This window comes from Erpetoichthys calabaricus, chromosome 7, assembly GCF_900747795.2.
Source record: "Erpetoichthys calabaricus chromosome 7, fErpCal1.3, whole genome shotgun sequence".
NCBI lineage: Eukaryota > Metazoa > Chordata > Cladistia > Polypteriformes > Polypteridae > Erpetoichthys > Erpetoichthys calabaricus.
The window spans coordinates 45,306,827-45,329,199 of NC_041400.2; the positions used below are offsets into that span (position 1 = coordinate 45,306,827).

At 38.3% G+C, this 22,373-nt stretch overlaps 1 protein-coding gene across 3 annotated transcripts in view; it reads right to left on the reverse strand.

Moving 5' to 3' along the window:
• The window catches only part of LOC114654091 (lysine-specific demethylase 4C-like), a 980,420-nt gene that overhangs the window by 58,253 nt on the left and 899,794 nt on the right, over positions 1 to 22,373 (reverse strand). For all 3 annotated transcript variants that reach the window (XM_051930015.1, XM_051930013.1, XM_051930014.1), the window contains exon 20: positions 12,092 to 12,211. In XM_051930015.1, the coding sequence (XP_051785975.1) occupies positions 12,092 to 12,211 (120 nt within the window). The remainder of the gene's footprint in view (positions 1 to 12,091; positions 12,212 to 22,373) is intronic.

Here is a 22,373-nt window from a genome sequence, read left to right on the forward strand (position 1 = left end):
TTTTGACGTTTTAAATTCGTGTTAAAGGATTGTTATTCTTGTGTATTTTAAACCTCCACTTCACAACTGTTTTAAGGATTATTTATTTAAAGATTTATTGAATGCTCTACTGCACTTTGGACACCTGTTTTGATTCTTTTAATAATCAGTTATATTATTTACCAGTGTTATTTATTAAAGGTAGACTACAGTATATATAATTTATCAGTGTTATTTGTTAGGAAAATTGATTTTTATGTTAATATATTTGGGGTGCAGAACGGATTAACTGGATTTCCATTATTTTCAATGGGGAAGTTTGTTCTAGATACGAGAAATTTGCTATACAAGCTCAGTGCTGGAACGAATTAAACTCGTATCTAGAGGTTCCACTGTATCAGTATATCCGTGGTGGGCCGTCAAGGCCAGCAAAGAAGGCCTTGCTGGCCTAAACACAAGTTGGAGGCACTGGGGCCATCAGGTAGGCATATGATAACGTTGGCATTTTCACATCCTATGGTTGGATGGTCAGAAAGCAATCTGTAGCAACCTGCTCATGCTAAAACACATTCATGTAGATTTAATAGCTGTTTTTTCAACCCACAATGGCAGACAGAGGATGTTGTGACTATCCCCATGTCCAGTGCTAATTCTCAGCCCAAAAGCAAATTATGCCAGAAATACGATTGGATGGACTCGACTTACAGCATTAGCCGCTATGGCGATCAAAAGGGACTTACCGTTGGAACTGAAATGCACAGATAACCCGTACAACTGAGTGATTGAACTGTTCCTGAGGAAAGAAAGAAGGATGGATTTTGTGTACAAATAATCAGTATTTTTGTTGAGTACAGTGCATTTTATTTATATTTTTGTCATTTTATTAGGTTGATATTGATACTTCTGTCAGAGATGATGTATGTGGTGCATCTGTGGCTGCAGTGAAAGGAGACTTGTTGAATTGTGTTAATTGAGTTTCTTGCTTTAGTAATGACATTCATTCTTGCGACATGAAATATATGTCTGTGATGCAATGCCCTGTCATACTGTGTTTCTGTATAATATTGATGGTTTCTATAGCAGTAGCATCATAATGATGGTATTAAGACGTGGATTAATTCAGGTAGGACACCACTGAAGGCCTAGGTGTGAAATGCACGGCCAGCCACTGATATATATATACAGTATATATCCGTATATTATTTATGATCATTCTTGGATATTTGTAGTGTTTCACCATCTCCATAAGAATGTCCTTTTATTATTGTTGAGAAAATCGGAGGAGGTGAACACCTAAAATCTACAGTCATATCCTTAGTGTTAGTCAGGTATCTATTATACAGTATTATAAAACACTAAGGTCTGTGTGTCCAGTCCCTCTTAAGCAATTTAATTGGTCTGTCAGGCTTTGGTGATAAAATGAAAGAGGAAGTGTGAGATGAGAAAGGAGGAGTAAAGGCATACGAGGCATGCCAAGATAGTTACTTTCAAACATGACAAGTATAAAACCAAACAGAAGGTGAGAAAGGTGAATCAAAAATAATGACAGAGTCAGAGTCTTATAAACAGGCTTTCCAGAGACGTGCTCGAGAGAGGGAGCATCGGTTAAGAGACATGCACACACACACACACACACAAATACAATGGAAAGGCACTGAAAGTACACATAGTGCAAGAGATAACAAAAGAGATAACCTGTCTTCAACAGGTACCATGACTAGTTTAGATATAAAAAGGAACAACCTCGCTGTTGATGAAACTCATAATACAACCATGACTGTCCACCTCACCTTGTAACAGAGTCACAATGACAGAATCATCGCCAGTTTTAAGATAAGCTTGTTCTTATGGAAACTCCTGTGGTCATTTGTATGCAAAAGAAACAGAAAAGAAGATGGACAGCAGCCTTGAAGATATCTAGTAGATGAAGTCAGATTTTTAGAAAAGCAGCTGCCAGCAGTCACTCTTTGTGTTGTATTTGTTGGAAAATCCAGAATGCAGCCCAGCAAGTTAAGGTAAAAAAAATAATGTATCAATTAGCTTTTCAGCTAAAATGTGAGGTTAGATTGTACTGAAGAAAAAATGATAGACTGCAATCTTTGTGGATTTTGATCCTTCCAAGTGGGCATTCATGTTATAGCTGTGGCATCCTCTGCTCCAGTCTTTGCCCTATATATAAATACATATGAGTCCAGAAATGCCTAAGTGTGATTTAGTAGCTCCCACTCTTTTAATCAACTTCTTAAATGATCTCATAACATAAGACGTTAAGACCACTGTGCATAAGTTATTCAAGGGTTTTGGATATGAGGTTTTGCTTACTGGCATAGCATTTGTCCACTTCCAGAGTCTGTGTGGGCACCTGCTGTAAATACAGAGACATCTAAAATACGTTAAGGAATAGAGGATAGAGCTCTGCTGTACAGGACTGAAGCAGAAGTGATAAGAAACAGACCAATGGACAACATATTTAACACTAGAATTACCAAAGCCTACGAAAAACATTGTAAATCTGGCCCACCTTAAATCCCTTCGCACCTCTTTGTCAGCATCTTTTGTCTTGTAAATGTGCCGACCAACACAAGCAGCCTGTTATACCATCCCCACCACCGCCGCAAAACAGGTAAGAAGTTCCCCCAACTCAAGGCTTGAGTATCTTGGAGTGAAGTGGTGGAGTTTTAGAGGGGAAATAATAGATTGTTATTTGGAACACATTCATTTCATGTGTGTTCTGTGTCTACAACAATCTATGTAAACACATTGTTAAAACAGAAATGTTTTTCATGTTTTAGTAATAAATGACGAGATGTAGACATGAACTGTATAATGTGTGAAGGCTGAAGTCTAAATATAAAATAAACACTTTCACAAAAGGTGCAAGAGCAATACGGCAGTTTCCGTGGTGCAGCGGCAGGAACTGATGACTTATAATCAAGACACAGAGGGATTGATCCTGGGTGCTGTGCAAATTTACCATTTTGAGTAGTGAGGGGCTCTTATTATTAATATTATACAATAAGAACATACATTTGATTTGCATCTGTAACAGCCACTGTAAATTTATAGTATAGCAATTCTCTGATCTGGAGAGATAAAAGCTGACACACAAACGCTGGTGAATCTGCCTTCTTCATATCTCACTGTCACTTGAATTTTTTTTGTTCAGTTTTATTGAGTGTGCCGGCTCACGCTGAATTAGTATGCACCTTATGGTCCTTGATGTCAGAGCCACACTGACAAAAAAACAGACACATAGGTATATAACATATTTGGAATAATTCATTTTATGAACTGTATAGTACATTTCGGAAAACATTGTGGCATTGATGTAACATGATTCATATTTATTTCCATGCCTTCTTGCGGAAGTAATCAGTAACCACGTTTTTTTTTTCGGTCATGCCCAGTCTTCACATGGTGTTTCTTTTGTACTCCATGACATGCAGAGGAAAGAACAGTACAGAGAGGTCAGTTCCATGCTATATGCAATCATCAGATTCAAATGTTTACAGTTCCCACATCCCCAAGGAACGTCCTTCTTACATTTATGACATGTATACTTGTTACAATGTACACATTTCACTCTGTGTTGTGGTTCCTATTACATTGAAGGGGCACCTGACACTGACTGAGTTTGCTTTCCTGGGGGAAGCAGCGGTCTTGAAACAGAAGCTTGTCAATGTTACATCCTCTTTTTCCGTCGTCTTTTCTTGTAAGGCGCGACGACAAAGTTCCTCTGAAAGGTGAGCAAAGAGGACTCTTCTTTTCTCAGTGGACCCCGTGCAAACCTTGTACAGTACATGTGCGTTTATTGCCGTCACGTCAGGCATATTATAGCACATAGCAACCAGCCACCTGCGTGCTTCTGCTCGCACTGAATAAGCTCATGCCTTCTGGTGCACGCTGTCAATGCAGCACCAGGCACAAAAAGAAAGCGACAAATATATGTGACATTTTGAAGAAATCATTTAATAACCTGAATAGTACCAATTAGAAAACATCATAGCACTAATGCAATATTATTTGAAAATGACCAGCGTCAGATCGGGTGTAAATTTATGGTACTTGTAAAAGTTAGCTTTTTTTTTCAGTTTTATTCTCTCAGTCACGTTCACGCTCTCCCCAATCCACCTGATCTGACCCTAACTAACAGCATCAGCATAAATTTACAAATTATTACAAAACTATCTATACCACAAACTCCTGATGGAATGGGATCAGCAGAAAAATTGAGACTTCCACAGAAAAAAATACTTTCCCAAAAGTCAAAACCACAAACATAGTGGCCAAGACAGTGATTTATAATAAATGCCTTTGTAAGCAGATCAATGCAAGAAAAATACATGTTAAAATTTCAGGTCAGTTTGACACTGAGGATTTTTAGAGAAGATGAAAATTTAAAATACCTTCACAAGAAGAATATGTTGAACACAAACAAAACATATAGACATGGCTCAGAAACAGTATTATTATGGAAAACCTTAAAGGTGAAATACACATTTTATAAAAATATAATGTCACTTGCATTTGGTAACTTGTTAACTGCACATGAAAACTGAAATGACCTACAACTCTCTCAATTTTTGCGAGGCTATTTGAAGATGGCAAAGCTGCAAAAAAGAATAAAAATACAATATTGTGATCTTACAGAAGCTGGTAAAGAAAACAGAAGACCAGCTGATGTATTGTCTTGGAATGGCAACACAAATTCTTAAGAAAATGTTGAGCAGCTCCCACAGCAAACATGTCTGTTATCTTAAAACAGGGCTGTCCAGGAAATAAATTATGTGTTCTATCATTTAGAAATAAGTCACATTGAAATTCAAAAAACAACAGAACACTGAATCTAGGATATCTTTAACTTATGCCCAGCTCAGACTACAAAATTTTAAAAATCATACCAATATTGAAAATGTCTAGTCTCTCTTCAGTTATTGGAGTACACACACAAGATGATTGTGTCCACAAAGAACTTTGCACATTAATAGATCAACATTCATGAACTGGAGAGTTTCCAAATCCATGGGTGGAGTTATGCCCAGGGTAGCCTGGGCTGTAGGTCAGTGTCATGGAGAGTATAGTGGCCCAGATATTATTAAAAATATATGAAAAAATATTTATTCTTTGGTTTTCAAAAAAATAAAGGGGTTCATCCAGTCCCTTTTAGCCCCTTTATCATTATCCCTGAACTAACTTGTCTACCGGTACTTGACAACACACACCATCATCCTCGAGTTTCATTTCCAATGAACAACAACTACTGAAGGTGGGCAGCTATAGGAGCAATGCTTGCAGTGGTCTGTCAAACTGAACACGGGCTATCGAATCAAAAAGTCTGTGCAGAAGAAATTGGTTTATTGTGCTATAGCAGTGATAATTCTTCTGAAATGGCCATTGACAGCAGTGTAGCTTCAACAGATAGTGAAGTATATGAAAGTGATGATTTTGCCCCAACGGTAGATTATTATGCCACCTCTGAATGTGCGTAATGTGTGAGCAATTTTTAATTCTGCCATTTAGCGATCTCTAATTTGCAATGTAGATATATCTGATACAGATTACTTCAATCTGTTCATAAGTAATAGCGTAATTTAAAGCTGAAATGTACTAGATAACAAAACCTTTGTTAGCAGTGCCTTAGGTACTACAGATCATGAGCGAAAAATGTGTCAGCTTAATTCTCAAGTGTTTTTGTTGACAACAAGTTACCTGACATTTCACACAATAGTGAGAAATCCTTTCTGAAAATAAAGTTGTTCTTTCTCTCACAAATAGAGAGATTCGCTGGAGTTTACACACATGAACAGAGTATTCTTGACAGAATCACTTGTGGTTTAAAGAAGCAAATGATGTGATACAAATCTCATACAATTACTGGCTCAGCAGAATTTCTACCGAGCAACAGATGAACTTTATTGGTAGTTTGACAAAAAATGTCCCACTGATGTCTTTTTTATTGTGAAAACAAAAAATGGTAGAATGATGTTTTTAATTATTTTCCTTGCCTCTCCTTACTGTCCTCCTGGCATTGCAAGCAATCTTTGCTTCCATCTGGGAGATGGGCATCATTTCAACTGACTGGAAAATGGAACTTATCCTTGTCGGGAAAAGGAATGGCAAACACTGCTCTTGGTGCTGTGTAAGGTTCTTGCTAGGGTTATACTCAATAGGATCCATGATCACTTGCTCACCTACCATCAACCGGAGCAGTCTGGTTTTACACCTAAGAAGTCTACCATTGACTGAATCCTGGCACTGAGGGTTCTCAGGGAGCACAAACATGAATATCAGTAAAGTTTATTTGCAGCTTTTAATCGATTTTCATAAAGCATTTGACTCAGTTGCTTGAGCTGCCCTGTGGGTCATCCTGACACTTTGTAGGATCTCCCTGAAGTTGCTGGATATAATGTTGGCCTGTACACTGTTACTGTGAGTGCTGTGCAGAACCTCTCTGTTTTTCCCAGTTGATTTTGGGGTTCGTCAGGGCTGTGTTCTTGCTCCTACTCTGTTCAATTCTTGCATAGACCAGCAGTGTCATGGGGTCCAGTGGCTGTGGGGCATCTAATCTCGATTTTGCTGACAATGTTGTGATGTTCACCGAGTCAATGGAGGCTCTGATCAGGGCTCTCGAGAGACTACGCGAGGATTCTAAGTGTCTGGACCTCCGAGTGTCCTGGACAAAGACTGGAGTCCTTCGGTACTATGTCTCTTCAGAGAATCCTTGGGTACCACTGGTTTGACTTTGAATCAAAAAAGCAGTTGTTTACGGAGTCCCAAATGAGTTACATTGCCTGCATTGTGAGGGAGCATCAGTTATGGCACCACGACAATGTGGTGCAATTCCCAGAGGGTGATCCAGCTCACAGGATCCCCATTATTGACTACCTGAGTGGCCCACATAACACCTCACTGTGTCAGATAGATGATCATTTACCTTGACAGGACAGCATGTCTGCCTGGGGGATTGACAACCAGGATCCCAAGGTGTTTCATCGTGTGGTGGGTGAGGCAATGCACTGTACCACCTCATGCTCCCCAACCTAACTTGACCTGACCTCTCTGTCCCTCCCCTGTCTCTTTCACTCTCTTTCAAAAAAGATAGTTGAAGACTCAAACTTTCTTTGTTTAACATTTGACATAGCATACTGTATTCACTGTACAATCACTTGCTGATTGTTCAGTGATGGCTATCGAGTATCATTTTAAGCTTTAATGTTGCATACACTCTCAATATATATACATCGCTCATAATCTCAGATGCCATTTCTATGTTTTTTGTGGCTATCCATACACCTATTGCATACTCTCGAACTGCTTGCTGTTCTGTAGTAGTAGCTATTCAAGTCTAGGTGTGTAATGTCAGTGAGCTGATGAGGATTTATGAGGCAACCAGGAAACAGACAAATTAAGAAAGAAAAAGGGTGAAAACTGGGAAATTAAAAATGTGTGTGTCTAATGAGACACAAAAATCACAGACAAAAATAACAGGAACAAAACACAAAAACAGCAGATCATTTTAAATCAATTAAAGATTGTACCAATTGCTTTGAATTAGATTTGTTATCCACAGCACAGATAAGGAAGTTAACTCTTAACCAACTTTTCAACCAACTGTGTCATTACTCAATGGTCACGTCCTCCATGGACATGTACATTACAGAGTGGGCAGCTGCCCTAATGACAAGAATCACAAAAGGACATCGATCATGAAAAACAAAATGGCATCTGAAATGTATCAAAAGTTAACAAATAAATCACAAATAAACATCAGAATCATAATTTACACCCCCCCCCCCCCCCAACAAAAAAACCCCCAGAACTCTCCAAAATGAGTTTTAGATCTCTGAAATTCATCCGGAAAAGAGAGTAAAAAGTAATAAATAGAAACTAGTTTATAAGAAGGTGACTCTCAAATTTGAGAGTGCTAGTTTTTCTGTAGCTCTCTTAGTCCAGCTGCGTGGGACCCACAAAAGGTCGGTCCATTCTCCTTTACCCTAAGTCTGCCTGACAGAATTTATTAGAAATAAACAAAAAGAAAGGTTTATATCATTTGAGAACAGAGACCCCCTTTCATTGCTGTCATTTTTATTTAAGTTCCCCCACTTAACTCTCATTGGCTATTATTCTTTAACAACTGCCATCAAGATACACTGCATAGACACCGATCAGCCACAACATTAAACCACTGACAGGTGAAGTGAATAACACTGATTAATTATCTCATTACATAATGCCTGTCAGGAGGTGGGATATATTAGGAAGTAAGTGAACAGTCAGCTCTTGAAGGTGATGTATTGAAAGCAGGAAAAATGGGCAGTTGTAAGGATCTTATCGACTGTAGCATGGGTCATACTGTGATATCTAGACAACTGGGTCAGATCATCTCCAAAATGTCAGGTCTTGTAGAGTGTCCCCAGTATGCAGTGGTTAGTACCTATCAAAAGTGTCCAAGGAAATACAACCAGTGAACCGGTGACAAGGTCATGGGTGCCCAAGGCTCATTAACATGCATGGAGAGTAAATGTCATGTAATGGTAAATGTAGCACAAATTGTTGAGAAATTTAATGTTGGCCATGAAAGAAAGGTGTCACAACACACAGTGTGTGATGCAGGGAGACATGTCCCCATTGAATCATGCAGCTGAAACTGGCACAGCAACACAACAAGGCATGTAAAAAGCATAGTTCCAGTAACAGGGAAAAGCAGAGGAAGGTATTTAAATAAAAGGACCTACCGTTGGTCAACTGTGCATGATGGGGGGGGTTGGGAGATGGGGGGGGGGGGGGGGGGGGGGGGGGGGGGTTACCGTAGGTCCTTATTCTATGGCCGTTTCCAAGCAAATAAAGGCATGTGTGCCAGACAAGATGCCATTTTAAATGCGGTGCTTTGATCGGTTGCCCTGAGCGGTGCTCAGGAAGCTGGGAAAAGACAGCCAGGAGGGGGAAGGTCTTTTAAAGTTATTGAGATTATGTTGGTTTAACATACAGATGTACAAAAGTGAGATTAGTTTTGGTGTTATTGTTTCCATTAGGTGGTATTAGGTGTTGTTGGGTTTTGAGTCATTCAGGTTGTTTTCGCCTTTAAGGGAATGCAGTTAGTTTCATCCAGCAGTAGGATAGTCCGAGAAGGAAATGGCATTGGCTTTATAAGGTTTGAGACATTGTCTCCTAGGGGTCCGTTAACCGACTTAGGGATAGAAGAGAATTCCAAAATAAGGTCTAGTGTTTACTGTAGAGAGGTGTTGATGAGCCCTCAGTAGCAAGAGAGAGTGGCTCAGTGGAGGGTAACAGACTCCTATTAGCCAGTTCAGGCTCCTGATTTTTCTCTAGTTTGTGGAGCTGAATTATTTAAGAATAATTTAGAGACTTTTTTTAAAAATAGCGTTCAGGCAGTTTTTTTTTTTTTCCTAGACTGGGAAAATTGCCTTTGGGATAAAGCCCTATTTTTGTTTTTCTTCACTTTATCTTTTTTAGAACGACTTTTGTTCTTAAAGAAGATTATGGATTATTTTTTTCCTTTCTAATTTTATTTTTTGTGTGTGCACTGTATATATTCCTGCACCAGAATTTTTTCCAAGAGACTGTTGTAATAAACAGCTCTTTTACTTATATCCATCCTTTCTGCCATAATATTTTGTTTCGACTCTTCCTGCATCAACTCCCGGTCCTGATCGGTCCCAAACTACTAGCAGGCTACCTATTCCTGTTGGCAGCATGTGACACAGTGCACCTGAGCTTGCTGCGTATGGGGCTGCTTAGCTTCAGTCCAGTCAGTGTGGCCATGCTGACCTTTGTCCACTGCCAAATGTGCCCCACAGTGGGCACATGAGCATCACAATTGTACCATGGAGAAATGAAGAAAGGTGGCCTTATCTGATGAATAACATTTCCTTTTAGATGAGGATAGCGGGGAACAGATGGCAGTAGAGTGCACTATGGGAAAAGTGCAAAGAAGCAGAGGTAGTGTGATGCTTTGGGCAATGTTCTGCTGGGAACCCTTAGGTCCTGGCATTTATGTGGATGTTACATTAAAATGTACCACCTACTTTAAGATTGTTGTATACCACGTACATGGCTTCATGGCAACAGTATTCCCTGATAGCGGGGGATTCTGTCAGTAGTCTGATATGCCCAGCCACACTGTAAAATGTGTGGGTTGTGCTGGAAAAGCAAGTCTGATGCATGGAGGCCCCACCTAGCAAAATACAGGAGATAAAGTATCTGCTGATAATGTCTTGGTGCGAGATACCATAGGACAACTTCAAAGGTCTTGTGGAGGGTATGCCTTGACAGATCAGAGCTGTTTTGGTGGCATGAGAGGGATCTACACAATATTAGACAGGTGTTTTTAATGTTGTGGCTGTAAAGACACTGTGTTCCTCCCAGTAACTATCTGATTAAGAATCATAAACATTAAAATTGGAGTGATTCCGACTGGCTTGTGAGCAAACCAAGGAGGTTAAGATTCACCATTGCTTATCTTATTTCAAAGGATAATTTGGGATGCTAATCATTTACAACCTGCCTAAAATCAGAACACATTCTGAAGCTGTCCAAATGGGTTGAATCTAGCTCAAAGTTGGGCCTATTAACTTGTATTATGTGCCTGCCATTAGCAAAGTGCGTGGTAAATTCACCTGTAACTGTACATTCTTTTACTTCAGCTGTTGCGGCAGATGATCATGTTGCTTTTAATACTGTTGACTGCATATCAGAAGTAGCTTACAGCTAAGCCATTCCACTAGAACTAATGGTTTTTGTAAATGCACTTTCTGATCTGTGATCACGCACAATATCCTGTTGACTGAATGAATAATTTTCCATAGCTATGAATTAATACTATGCTGCTGGAATCAAGTTCTTTAATCCATTTTTAGATTTTTTTTTCACTAATAAGAGAAATCTGTTGTTCAAGCAGCTCTCATGCTAAAGGATTCCCTTTAAATAATGAATGAAACTATTTCCCTCTTGCAGAACTATGGAAGCACATGTCAGCACAAAGAGAATTTTCAAGCTCAAATCACAAGATACTAATACACTTCTGCTTCTTTAAAAAAATAAAGTTGTGTAAACAAGCAGAGTTCTGATATTCGTGAAATCATACATGAATTTGCCACAAAAACTGTTGAAAAAAGGGCTTAAGAATGAGATAAAGAGATGTTGCATAGCACCTTCTCCTCCTTTTATAGCAACAACTTCACGAAAACTGTAAGTCACAAGGCAGAAACAATCCACTGCCAATCAGCTGTGCCACGAGATGAAGCATAATTGCTTTTCATGAATAAGATTTCTTAATGTAGTATCCTTACAAGACAAGTTGTTATATGTCATATTGGTGGTATTTAAACATAATTAATAGCTTTCGATGAAACTGGTTAGTCTTCGATGTTTTAAGTCTAAGAATCTGGCAATATTGGTAAGATTAATACAATGACATGACCTGTTTAACTACTACTTTCAATGAAAATATTTTCAATTGGATTTCAAAAATATTTCAAAAATTATAATTGTATCTGAGGTTATATAAGCATTTTTATTAACCAATATATGAAAATAACCACTAGTTGAGGTGGTAAGACCATATCTATTTGCCGACCAGCAATTTTTTATTATCTGATTTATTCTTTGAGATAGCTGAAATATTACTAAGATCTGGTGGCAAACAACATCTTCTACACTAGCAGTGTATCATCATTATTAAATGCAATTTCTGCAGGCGGTTTGCATATTTTTAGTGTTTTGTATAAAATTGTCCTATGCTTCTGATGGAAAATAGTCATAAGTGTTTGATTAAGCAATATATTTAATTGATATCAGACAGGCAACTAATTAGAGTGATATAATGAGAGTTAATTTCAATTACTTAAGTGAAAAATGATCAGGTTTGGAATGCTGTGCGCTTGTGTGTAATCCAGACATTTGTTTTCTATGTGACCTTTAGCTTTGTAGTTTAAGGTATAATTAAATTAATTGCTTAATTCCCATTGCCTTTTCTCATTTACTCTCAACTAAAAGTCAAACTGAAAAGATGGCAAGTAAATTTCAGCCTTTATGTAACAATACAGAAAATTTTCAAGTACTTGCATCCCAGAAAGTTGAGAAAATGTCTTACCTGATACATGTGTGATGTATTAGATCCTAAGAATTTAGCCCCATAGCACAGACCATCTGGCCACTTGACCTGAACAGATTCACCAACTGTTGGAGGACCTTGCTGAAGACAGTCCTTGCTCTGAGGATTTAAGAAGAGATAAATAATTTAGTTAAGTGCCAATACAGACTTCATTGAAATTAAAATAAGTAATGCTGTGGTTAATGATACCTTCAGTGAAGAAAGAAAAGTTGTATTACTGCTTAAAATGTGAAAAATAACATAACACACATCATAGTGTTTTTCAGTTGATAATTGTAATGACAGAAATGGATTTTAAATCAGCTAAGGCTCCAGATTTGGGCAATTAATTAGAATATATTAATTAAATATGGGGGAAATATTCACATAAATTGATAACTTGAATACCAACTGGTTAAACAAGAAGGTGTAGCTTTCTAATACTCTAGACCCGTAGTTAAGTTAAAATGCAAAAGAGATAATTCAGCTGTTTTAAATATCTTTGCTTAGTATATTTTTATTTTCTAAAAAACTTCTAAATTTATTGTAATATCAATAAATGTGGTAACACATATACCTACAGACCTCCCACATTTTATATAATATAAATAAATATGAAAACACAGAGAACTAAATGAAAGTCACACAGCAGAGAAACCATGACAGCAGAGAAATAATTAAATCAGGTTTATTTTATACATCAGAATATAAATGTAAATTTTCTTCAGGTGCATCAATCCATGACTAATCTGGTTCAAGGTTATGGAGGCTGGACCGTATCTGGCAGCATTAGACTCAAGGCAGGAACCACCCAAGGACAGGGTGCCAGTCCCAATGTTTAATGCTATATTTTTTTTTTAACTCACTAAATTTTTTTCTCTAAACATTATCACCTAAAGTTGCGTATATGACATTCAAATGACAAAAAATAAATGAAAAATATATAGTTTGATTTATTCCCTTAATTCTGACTTATTTTAACAATTTCATTAATGATTTCTCCCTGTTGTTACACTCTTTACTATAGTCCCTGCTTCCATAAAAAAATAATTATGACTATACCTAATCATAAATCAGACTTAGACTTTTTTAACCCATAAATTATTTTAACCCACCTAACCATTTGAAGGTCACAGGGTCTGGAACCTTGCACAGCAGCGCTGGCTGCTAGGTGTGGATAGAATACCAATTTGTCACAGAGCAAATCCCACACTTACCCACACAAACTAATACTAAAAAAGTACATAAAATAAAACATTACTCCACAATACTCACATATAAAAGGCCAATTTAGAGTCACCAACTAACCTCCTGCAAGTCTTTGAGATGTGGAAAATAAACAAGAGTATCTGGAAACTAATCAATACACACACCCACACATCAGGAGAACAGACCTTTTTCAATTTTATTTAAATACATATACACTAGCTGTGTTACACAGCATTGCCTGAGAAATTTCATAAGACAATTGGTGTCAGTTATAATGCCACTGGTAATCAACTAAGTCCTTTTTATATATAATATTTGTAGGCTTTTTCATAAAGGACTAATATTATTGGCAGGCAGTGTGGTGTAGTGGTTAAGGCTTTGGACCTAGGAGTTCAAACCCTGAGGTTGTGCATTCAAATCTTGCTTCTAACACTGTGTGACCATGAGGAAGTCACTTCATCTACCTCTGCTCCACTTGGAAAAACAAAAGAAATGCAACCAAATATTGTATGTCGCCTTGGATAAAGGCATCGGTCAAATAATAGGTAATGATAATATTATTAGGTCACTGGAGCAGCTTACTCTTGAACATACTCTATACAATTGTTCAAGAGTAAAACTTTCATTAAAATGCTAATGAGTAATCATAGTCAAAAAATATTACATTTCTAAATTTCAGAAAGAATATTTTTTTAAAGTAAACCATGCAAAAGATTGTTGAGAATTGCTCAGAAACTCGCCCACAGAGGAATGTGCACCGCTTTGTTTTATATGCTCACTGCAATGATTTAATGCATCGCAATTCCAGAGTCATATAGCAGCAACCTAAGCACCACTACTAACAGCAAAATACACAAACTTTTGTCACCGAGGTCAAAACACAAAAACAAAATATGAACAGAACAATGCCGAATTCAATAGTGTTGTTTATATAAGGAAGATTAAAAAAAACTTTAAAATGGAGACAGCAGCAATCAAAACCCCATTTCTCAAAAAATGATTTGTGTCCATCTTCCTTGTGGGCTAACTATTTGTCTGTAGTTTCCGATGCATTGCATTTTATCACACGTTTTTGCTAAGAACGTCTCCCGTTTTTGTGTAACAGGGCCAAAATAATTTTATTTTTTTCTTTTGATTACGTTGAAAAATGTATACCCCTTCTGCCATGTTCTCTGTTCATGATATATGTGCACATTTTACACAGGCAGATTGTTTTGAAGGATTTCAATTGTATTTTTGGTATTTTTTTGACATTCTAGTTTGCTTTGTGGATTAGAACTTTTGCTTACCATTTTAGATTTTCTCTGACTTTTTCTATGGGATGTGTGCCAGTTCCAGAACTTGATTTAATTGTGCAAAATATATTTACTTTAATTTTATTTTAATTTTTGGTCTGGTGACTTCCAAACAGTGTGCCTGTTCTGCTGTAGCTCCTGTTTCTGCTACTGACCAACTCATTTTCCAGAATCCATCTGCATGCTATGTAGCCAGCACTGTTTCATGTGGTGTCATCAATACCTGTTCATGGACCTGTCTTTCTCTTCTGCAGCTTTTGAGTATCGTGATGGACATTCAAGATCCTTTGTGTGTTCAGCTGGCCAGCACTGACACCATGAGACATTTGTGTGAGTAGTACTGTTGTTGCTTTTACTTTAGGTCATTGGTTCTCAACTCTAATTCCTTCAAAGTCCTCCAGTGAACCGCAAGACTTTGTGGGGAGCTATTTTTTTTAAAGCATAATACCAAATAAAAAATAAATTTCAAAAACAGCCTGTTTTTTTACTAAATAAAACTTATTTTTGCCATTTCCTGAATTTCTTAATTATAACATTAAATGATTTGATATTTTTAAGGGTAAAAAAAGACTAGCAATTACCAAAATACTGAAGTTGTCGCTGCATATATTTTTGATAACAACAAAAGCTGCTCACTACTCAACAAAACCTGAGCACTACTTTCTAAATTATGCATAAAACTATTATAAATTTCTGAAAATAAAATATAAAAAGTCATTTTTATGATCCAGAATTAATTCATGCATACATTTTTTATGACTTAATTATGATTTTTATTATCTTTTTGATTCAGGCCTGGAGTGTTTCCATCAGTGATTTCTATATTTAACCCAAGAAGAAATGCAAATGTGCTTTCTATCCACATAATACGATCATGTTAGTGGAAAAGGCATAAGAATCATGGATGGTGGCCTCAGCAGTCAGGATATCCACAGAAGAGACAACATCCCAGAGGCCTGTGCAGCTTTAAAACCTGAGCAAAGCAGTACCAGCTACATTACGAGTATATCACATCTTTAATTATCATCATACTAAAACATGAACATTCTTTATGGTAGTGTGGCATGTCACCTTCTTTTAACTTTTTATGGTTGAGACATTATGAGCTGCTGGTTTCTATTCTAACTACAAGTTATACCTGCAGTGCACTGTGTTGTGAAGATTAACATTAGGCATAAATGGTTCCCAGTTCAGTTCCATTTACTATTGCCTTATCCTTTGTTGTTTTTGCAAATGTTAAATAAACCACTTCTACAACCACTTCCATATTCTACTGCATCTGGATCAACCCAACACGTTACTTACAATGAGCAATCACTGTGAATTTGCTCAAAGACCCAGTTTAATGTTTGTTTCATATATATATATATATATATATATATATATATATATATATATATATATATATATATATATGCTTGTGTGGAATACAGTTACACCTACTGTTAAAATGTGTCTCCAGTGCCTGCTTGCTATAAACCCCTCACTGTTCTAGCTGTAACGCATGGCCTAGCTAATGAACTATCATCCAGAACATTCTATATGACTCGTAATCCACTCCTCTTCTTTTGATCTTCTGCCTGGTGTCCAGCCCCACATTACACCATCATCGTTCCTGTCCATTCTCCACTTTTAAGCCCACTGTGGTTTCCACACCACTGAACAGTCAACGATGACCCTGATGCTCTTTTCTCTGTCATTTCAATCCAATGCTCATTACTGCACCTGATAACCCTTCTAAAACAAAAGACTCCTGCTCTGACTCTGGTTTCCTCCCACAGATCTGCAGGTTAGGTGAACTGGCAACACTAATTTGACCCTAGTGTGTGATTGGTGTGTGTGTGTGTGTGTGTGTGTTTGCCCTGGGATGGACTGGCACCTTGTTCAGGGTTTGATCGTGCCTTGTGCCCTATGCTAGCTGGGCTCCCCACTCCCTGTGACCCTGGTCTGGATTAAGCAGGCTAGAAAATGACATGACATTACGATTATTTTCATTCATTCTTATAGCCCACTTGGAACTTTACCAAGCCCCCCCCCCCCAACCCCTCGTCTCCCCTGGCTGAGAACCTCTGCTTTAAATCAAGTAAACTACTAGTTAAGTGAGCAAACTTCAGTTAGTGTGGGATATAATTTGTAAACTTGGATTAGAATATAATGCCACAAGTTCACTCAAATGTTAGGGTAGGTTGCTATTGACATTTGGCGTTTTAGTTTTATATAATTTTGATTTTTTTAAATAATAAATGTATTTGTTATACCATTGAAAAAATCACCAAATACACTGCTTAGAAGATCAATATTTTAAGGTGTACACAAATGCGAAAATAGTATCTTCTCTATTTATATATGTATAGTATCTTCTGTTTCCTCCCATTTGCTGCTTCTCCTCCTTCTAGGTGTGCTCAGCCAAAACACATAATCTGGTTTTCTTTATTTTTGGAAAAAAGAAAAAAATTATTTTGTCTTAAAGCTGATTTCATAAAGAGTGTCAGGGTACCTCACCTTGATCCTGTGCCACAAGGTCAAGTAGACCAATTTTTTTCAGACACTCCACTGTATGTCAAAATACATAAACACCATTTCAACATATACTTCACTTCAATTAAAACAAAGATAAAAGAATTTTACAGCCAAAATCAAAACAGGCATTAGACAGAATGAGAAATGTTCTTGTCACAAACACACATTGCTTCTTAAAGGAGAGAAAGTAATATTCCTTGGGGCACTGACCCACTTCTTGGGATTCATGCCTCTACAAGCTTAACTGATGTAATTCCTCATACTACTTATGAAAAATTGAACTAAAAAATGATATCAGCATTTAAAATGTAATATTTACTCTTCTAAGGAAGTAATGGCAGAATGTGCTGCATATTGGTACAATAATTGAAATTTACAATTTCTTTTTTGCATACGCGATGATAAAAGGTTTATTTAAAAAAATAAATATGCTTGCTGCAGTACTTCAAAGTTACCAGATTTCTGCCTAGAAATTTTAAGTGGGCATACATGCTGTATTGTGATTGTCCTAGGAATCAAAATTTGACAAGCAAATATGGAATGTTACATTAGAGAAATGTAACATGCTCACCGTTATAAAGGCATATTCACCTGTAGCGGTGACAAACTGGGCAGTTGGGAGGAAGGTATCAGAGCATACTATTGACGTAGAGGTCCACTAATGCTCTTACTGTCTGGCCCCAGAGTATCACTATGAGATGGCATCGCCCTCCCTTCTCTATTTGCTCAAGTATAATTACATCTGTACCTCTCCATTTGGGATCTGCTGCAGAGTCTGGGGCCGCTCCCCCTACTCATAATCCCTGTCATTTCCTGTCACTTCCCCGTCTTCAGGTCCTGACGAGACCCTACACAGGGGGCAAAACTGGTGTATATGGCTTGAGCTTCCGCATCTCCAGCATTTTGCCATAGCCATGGTGTCTGTGTTCTCCTCCGGCATCACATAAACTTGAGTGGAATGGACAGGTTATGTCTGATTAGCTACAGGGCAGTTATTATCTTGTTCTTGCAGCGGAGTGTGAAGACTGGCCAGTTCAAACTCTTAAGCTTCCTCTAGTGCTGCTTCTAATGTGTTCAGCCAGGTAAGGTGAACATGGCATCTAAGTTTGGCAGGTGTGACACCTCTTAAGAACATGTTGAGGGCCAATTCAGCCTGGGCAGTACTTGAAAAGTGCAGATAGGTCCAACTCACCAGTCCCTGAATCTCTGCCACAAAAGTACCAAGACATTCTCCTGATCATCTGGTCCTTGAGTGCAGCCGTTGTTGCAGCGCCAGGGTTGATTCTGTTCATCCAAAGCAACGCTCAATCACAGGGAGAAGCCAAGACAATTCTCTAAGTTTCTCCAGTGGCCCATCTTCCAGAACCTTTAGTGCATCTCCTTCAAAGGCCGCCACCAACTGTATCGCTTGCTTCCTTGAGGACCAACAATTCGCAGCAGCTATAAGTTTAAATTGTGCCCAGTAAGTCTCCAATGGTCCATCCCAACAAAACGACCAGGTTTTAACTTGGGTGGCACTACTGGTCTAGCGGTTTCTACACTCAGCGCAATATAATATTGTCTCCTGGTTGTAGCTGCTGGACCCAGACCTATTATAGCCTCAGCTGAGTAACTGTCTGAAAGTTCTTCCATCTTGACATCCAGACCAAGGTCACCTAATCAGTACATCCCACTTTTGACACCAGTGTAGCGACCTCAACGTGACAGGTTTGAAAAGGAAAAAACAAAACACAGCAGGACAAAGAACGGATTGCAGAACCATTTACCGAAAAGTCAAAAAAAAAAAAAAAATACATGAATGTAAAAGCAAAACGAATGACTCTGAACTTGAACCATTTACAATAATCTATGAATCTCTCATTGTTATGGTTCTGAGATATGCTGTCAACTCACCGAAAAAAAAACTATCGTCCCACTTCTGTAACCCAACTCAGACACCCCCTCAACTCACCCCACTCCTTCCCTGACCGCCTTCTTAGCTGTTCCTCCAATCATCCAGAAACCCCTGCCCTTCCCTTCACTGTCAATCATATCTCCAGCATCAGTCCTCCGTGCTCAACCCAACAGTCACTTTCCCTCCGGGCTTCAGTCCAGCCAGGATGTTATAATATCAATAAAATAGGAAAAGAAGCAAAAACATTTAAATACACTTTCATTTTAAACAACTCATATGCACTAACAAGAATTGTGAATTTAAATTACATCCAAGAAATCTCATAAGAAAAAAGAAAAAATATATATATATATGCATCATACACACACATACAATATATATATTGGCTTCATTGGAAACAAGTTAAACAAGGAAAGCACTTCTACACTGTCCATGTTATAATAAATGAGCACTAGGAAAGGAAGAAAAATGGCACATTAATGTTGGAGCAGCACTAAGTGTAATTTTTTTTTTTTTGACTCAAGGGCACAAGAAAATATCTGTGCGGATATCAAAGGATAAGGGGACGTCAACTGATAAACCACAGAATCACCCCTTTCATTTTTCTCTCATAGAAACAATAAAATGTAGAAAGTTACAAAGAACTTTAACTGGGTGTTTGTAATATAAAAATATATCAAAGGACAGTTTTTAGTTATACACATAATTTACTTATAAATAAGCCACTTAGTAAATAAAAACTTCCAATCACTCAATATTTTTTTTAACTTTTGTACTTAATGATAGGAATGTTTATTAAACATTAACATTCAGATTTGTGGTTTTCAAAGTGTACAGTAGATATTGGTTTTGAATTACCATGTAATATAATAGTTGTACATGTTTGTTATTAAAGAAATATTTCCAGGTCTTCCAAAAAAGCAACACTCCAGCACACTGACAGCTGACCAAATTCATTCTCCATGTTTATTTGTAATTACATATTTAATTGTCAATTTGGATGCCCATGTACTAATTTTAAAATTAGTACACCTAAAATATTTATTTTATACTGCAACATACCTTCCAAAACTATACACTACAACTCATGCAATATTTGTTGAAAAGTGATGCCTGTGTGCACTGACAGAACAAGCTGGATCTCTGCCTGAAGAGAGTTAGCAATATGCTCTACAAAAATGAAAAAAGAAAACCTAGAGCTTTCTGTTTTGTTACAAACATCCAGGCATTCATCCCTTTCAGTCTTTTTTAGGATTGTATGGTAGGGGGAAACTGGACAAATCGCTAAATCATTGTGAACCAAATCCAAATCCATCCATCCATTATCCAACCCGCTATATCCTAACTACAGGGTCACAGGGGGCCGCTGGAGCCAATCCTAGCCAACACAGGGCGCAAGGCAGGAAACAAACCCCGGACAGGGCGCCAGCCCACAGCACGGTACACACACACACACACACGCACGGGACAATTTAGAATTGCCAATGCACCTAACATGCATGTCTTTGGACTGTGGGAGGAAACCGGAGTACCCGGAAGAAACCGACGCAGACACGGGGAAAACATGCACACTCCACGCAGTGAGGACCCGGAAAGCAAACCCAGGTCTCCTAACTGCGAGGCAGCAGCGCTACCCACTGCGCCACTGTGCTGCCCCCCCAAATCCAAATGCTCTTCTATAATAATAAAAGGCAAAGCCCTCACTGACTGATTCACTCACTCACTGACTGACTGACTCACTCATCACTAATTCTCCAACTTCCCGTGTAGGTGGAAGGCTGAAATTTGGCAGGCTCATTCCTTACAGCTTACTTACAAAAGTTAGGCAGGTTTCATTTCGAAATTCAAAGCGTAATGGTCATAACTGGAACCTCTTTTTTCACAATATACTGTAATGGATGGCAGCTCGATGGCCGTGGGAGGAGGAGTTAAGTGTCACGTCATCACGCCTCCCACGTAATCACGTGAAAAGACTGTGAACGCAGTAGGGACAAATGAAGGAGGAGCCGCAAACAGCGAAGAACAAAAAATTCATTAAACAATTGAGAAGGGAGCGAGTGAAGCATACAAGCATGTTCATAAGGGAAACAAAGCACGGTGTAAAACGTAAGTTTAAATTAAGTTTATAGAAACGCTCCCGCTGCGGATTGCAATAACGTGAAAAGACTGTGAATGCAGTAGGGACAAATGAAGGAGGAGTGGCAAACAGCGAACAACAAAAAATTCATTAAACAATTGAGAAGGAAGCGAGTGAAGCATACAAGCATGTTCATAAGGGAAACAAAGCACGGTGTAAAACGTAAGTTTGAATTAAGTTTATAGAAACGCTCCCGCTGCGGATTGCAATAACATATTCGCGAGATAAAAGTTTAATGAGAACACACGAGGTATAAACGAACCACACGCCGTAGCGCAACGTTAGGGGCAACAGTTTCAACCATTCTATGATCTGCTTCTCGCAACTGAAAGACGGCACATGGCGGATGTTAGCCCACTTGCTGACCGCAACGTTAGGGGTTTCAACTCTGGCGCTGACGATATTCGATTCTCGAGAGGGGATGCAGTGAGTGTGTATGCCTGATGAGCCCAGAATTAAGGAGAAACACGTGTCGCATACTCTTTGCATTATTTGAAAGTAAACTATTAAAACCATTCTATGATCAGCTTCTGGGAACAGAAAGAGGGCACGTGGCGGATGTAAGGCGACTTCCTGACCAACCACAAGCGTAACCTGGCAGGTAACCATCCATACAGTCAGACTGTGATTCAGAAAACAAATGCCATGAATTTAATTACCACGATCTACATACTGTCAAATAAACGAAACACGCCGTAGCGGGACAGCTGTGAAAAGCGAGGTTCACAAAAAAACAGATCCTTAACAAATTGTTATTGGTATATTTTCGATCTGTTTAAAAAGGTTTTATTTTCTTCTTAAAAAATTAAAAGCAGTACTTCGCCACAACGAAGCGCGAGAATTTGGCTATATATATCTGCTTCTCACAATTAAAAGAGGGCACGTGGCGGATTTTAGACAACTCATGACCAAACATAAGTGTTACGTGCCAGGTAGGGTTACCACTTTTAATACAAAAAAATAAGGGACGCATACTGCAGCGGGTGCCACATCCCAGTGCCAACAGTTTGCAGACTCTACTTAAAAGACCCGCTCTCCTCACTGGACAGTTAAAAAGACCAATCAAACTAACGATGACATCAAGTATTACCCAATCAAAAGTAGGAAAGGAGGCATCTTCATAAAATGCGTGTGGGATGATTTGCATGAGACGCTGCTTTAAAAAAAATGATAAAAAAAATACGGGACAAGTCCCGTCCCGTATTGATTCAAAACGGGACGCGCAAT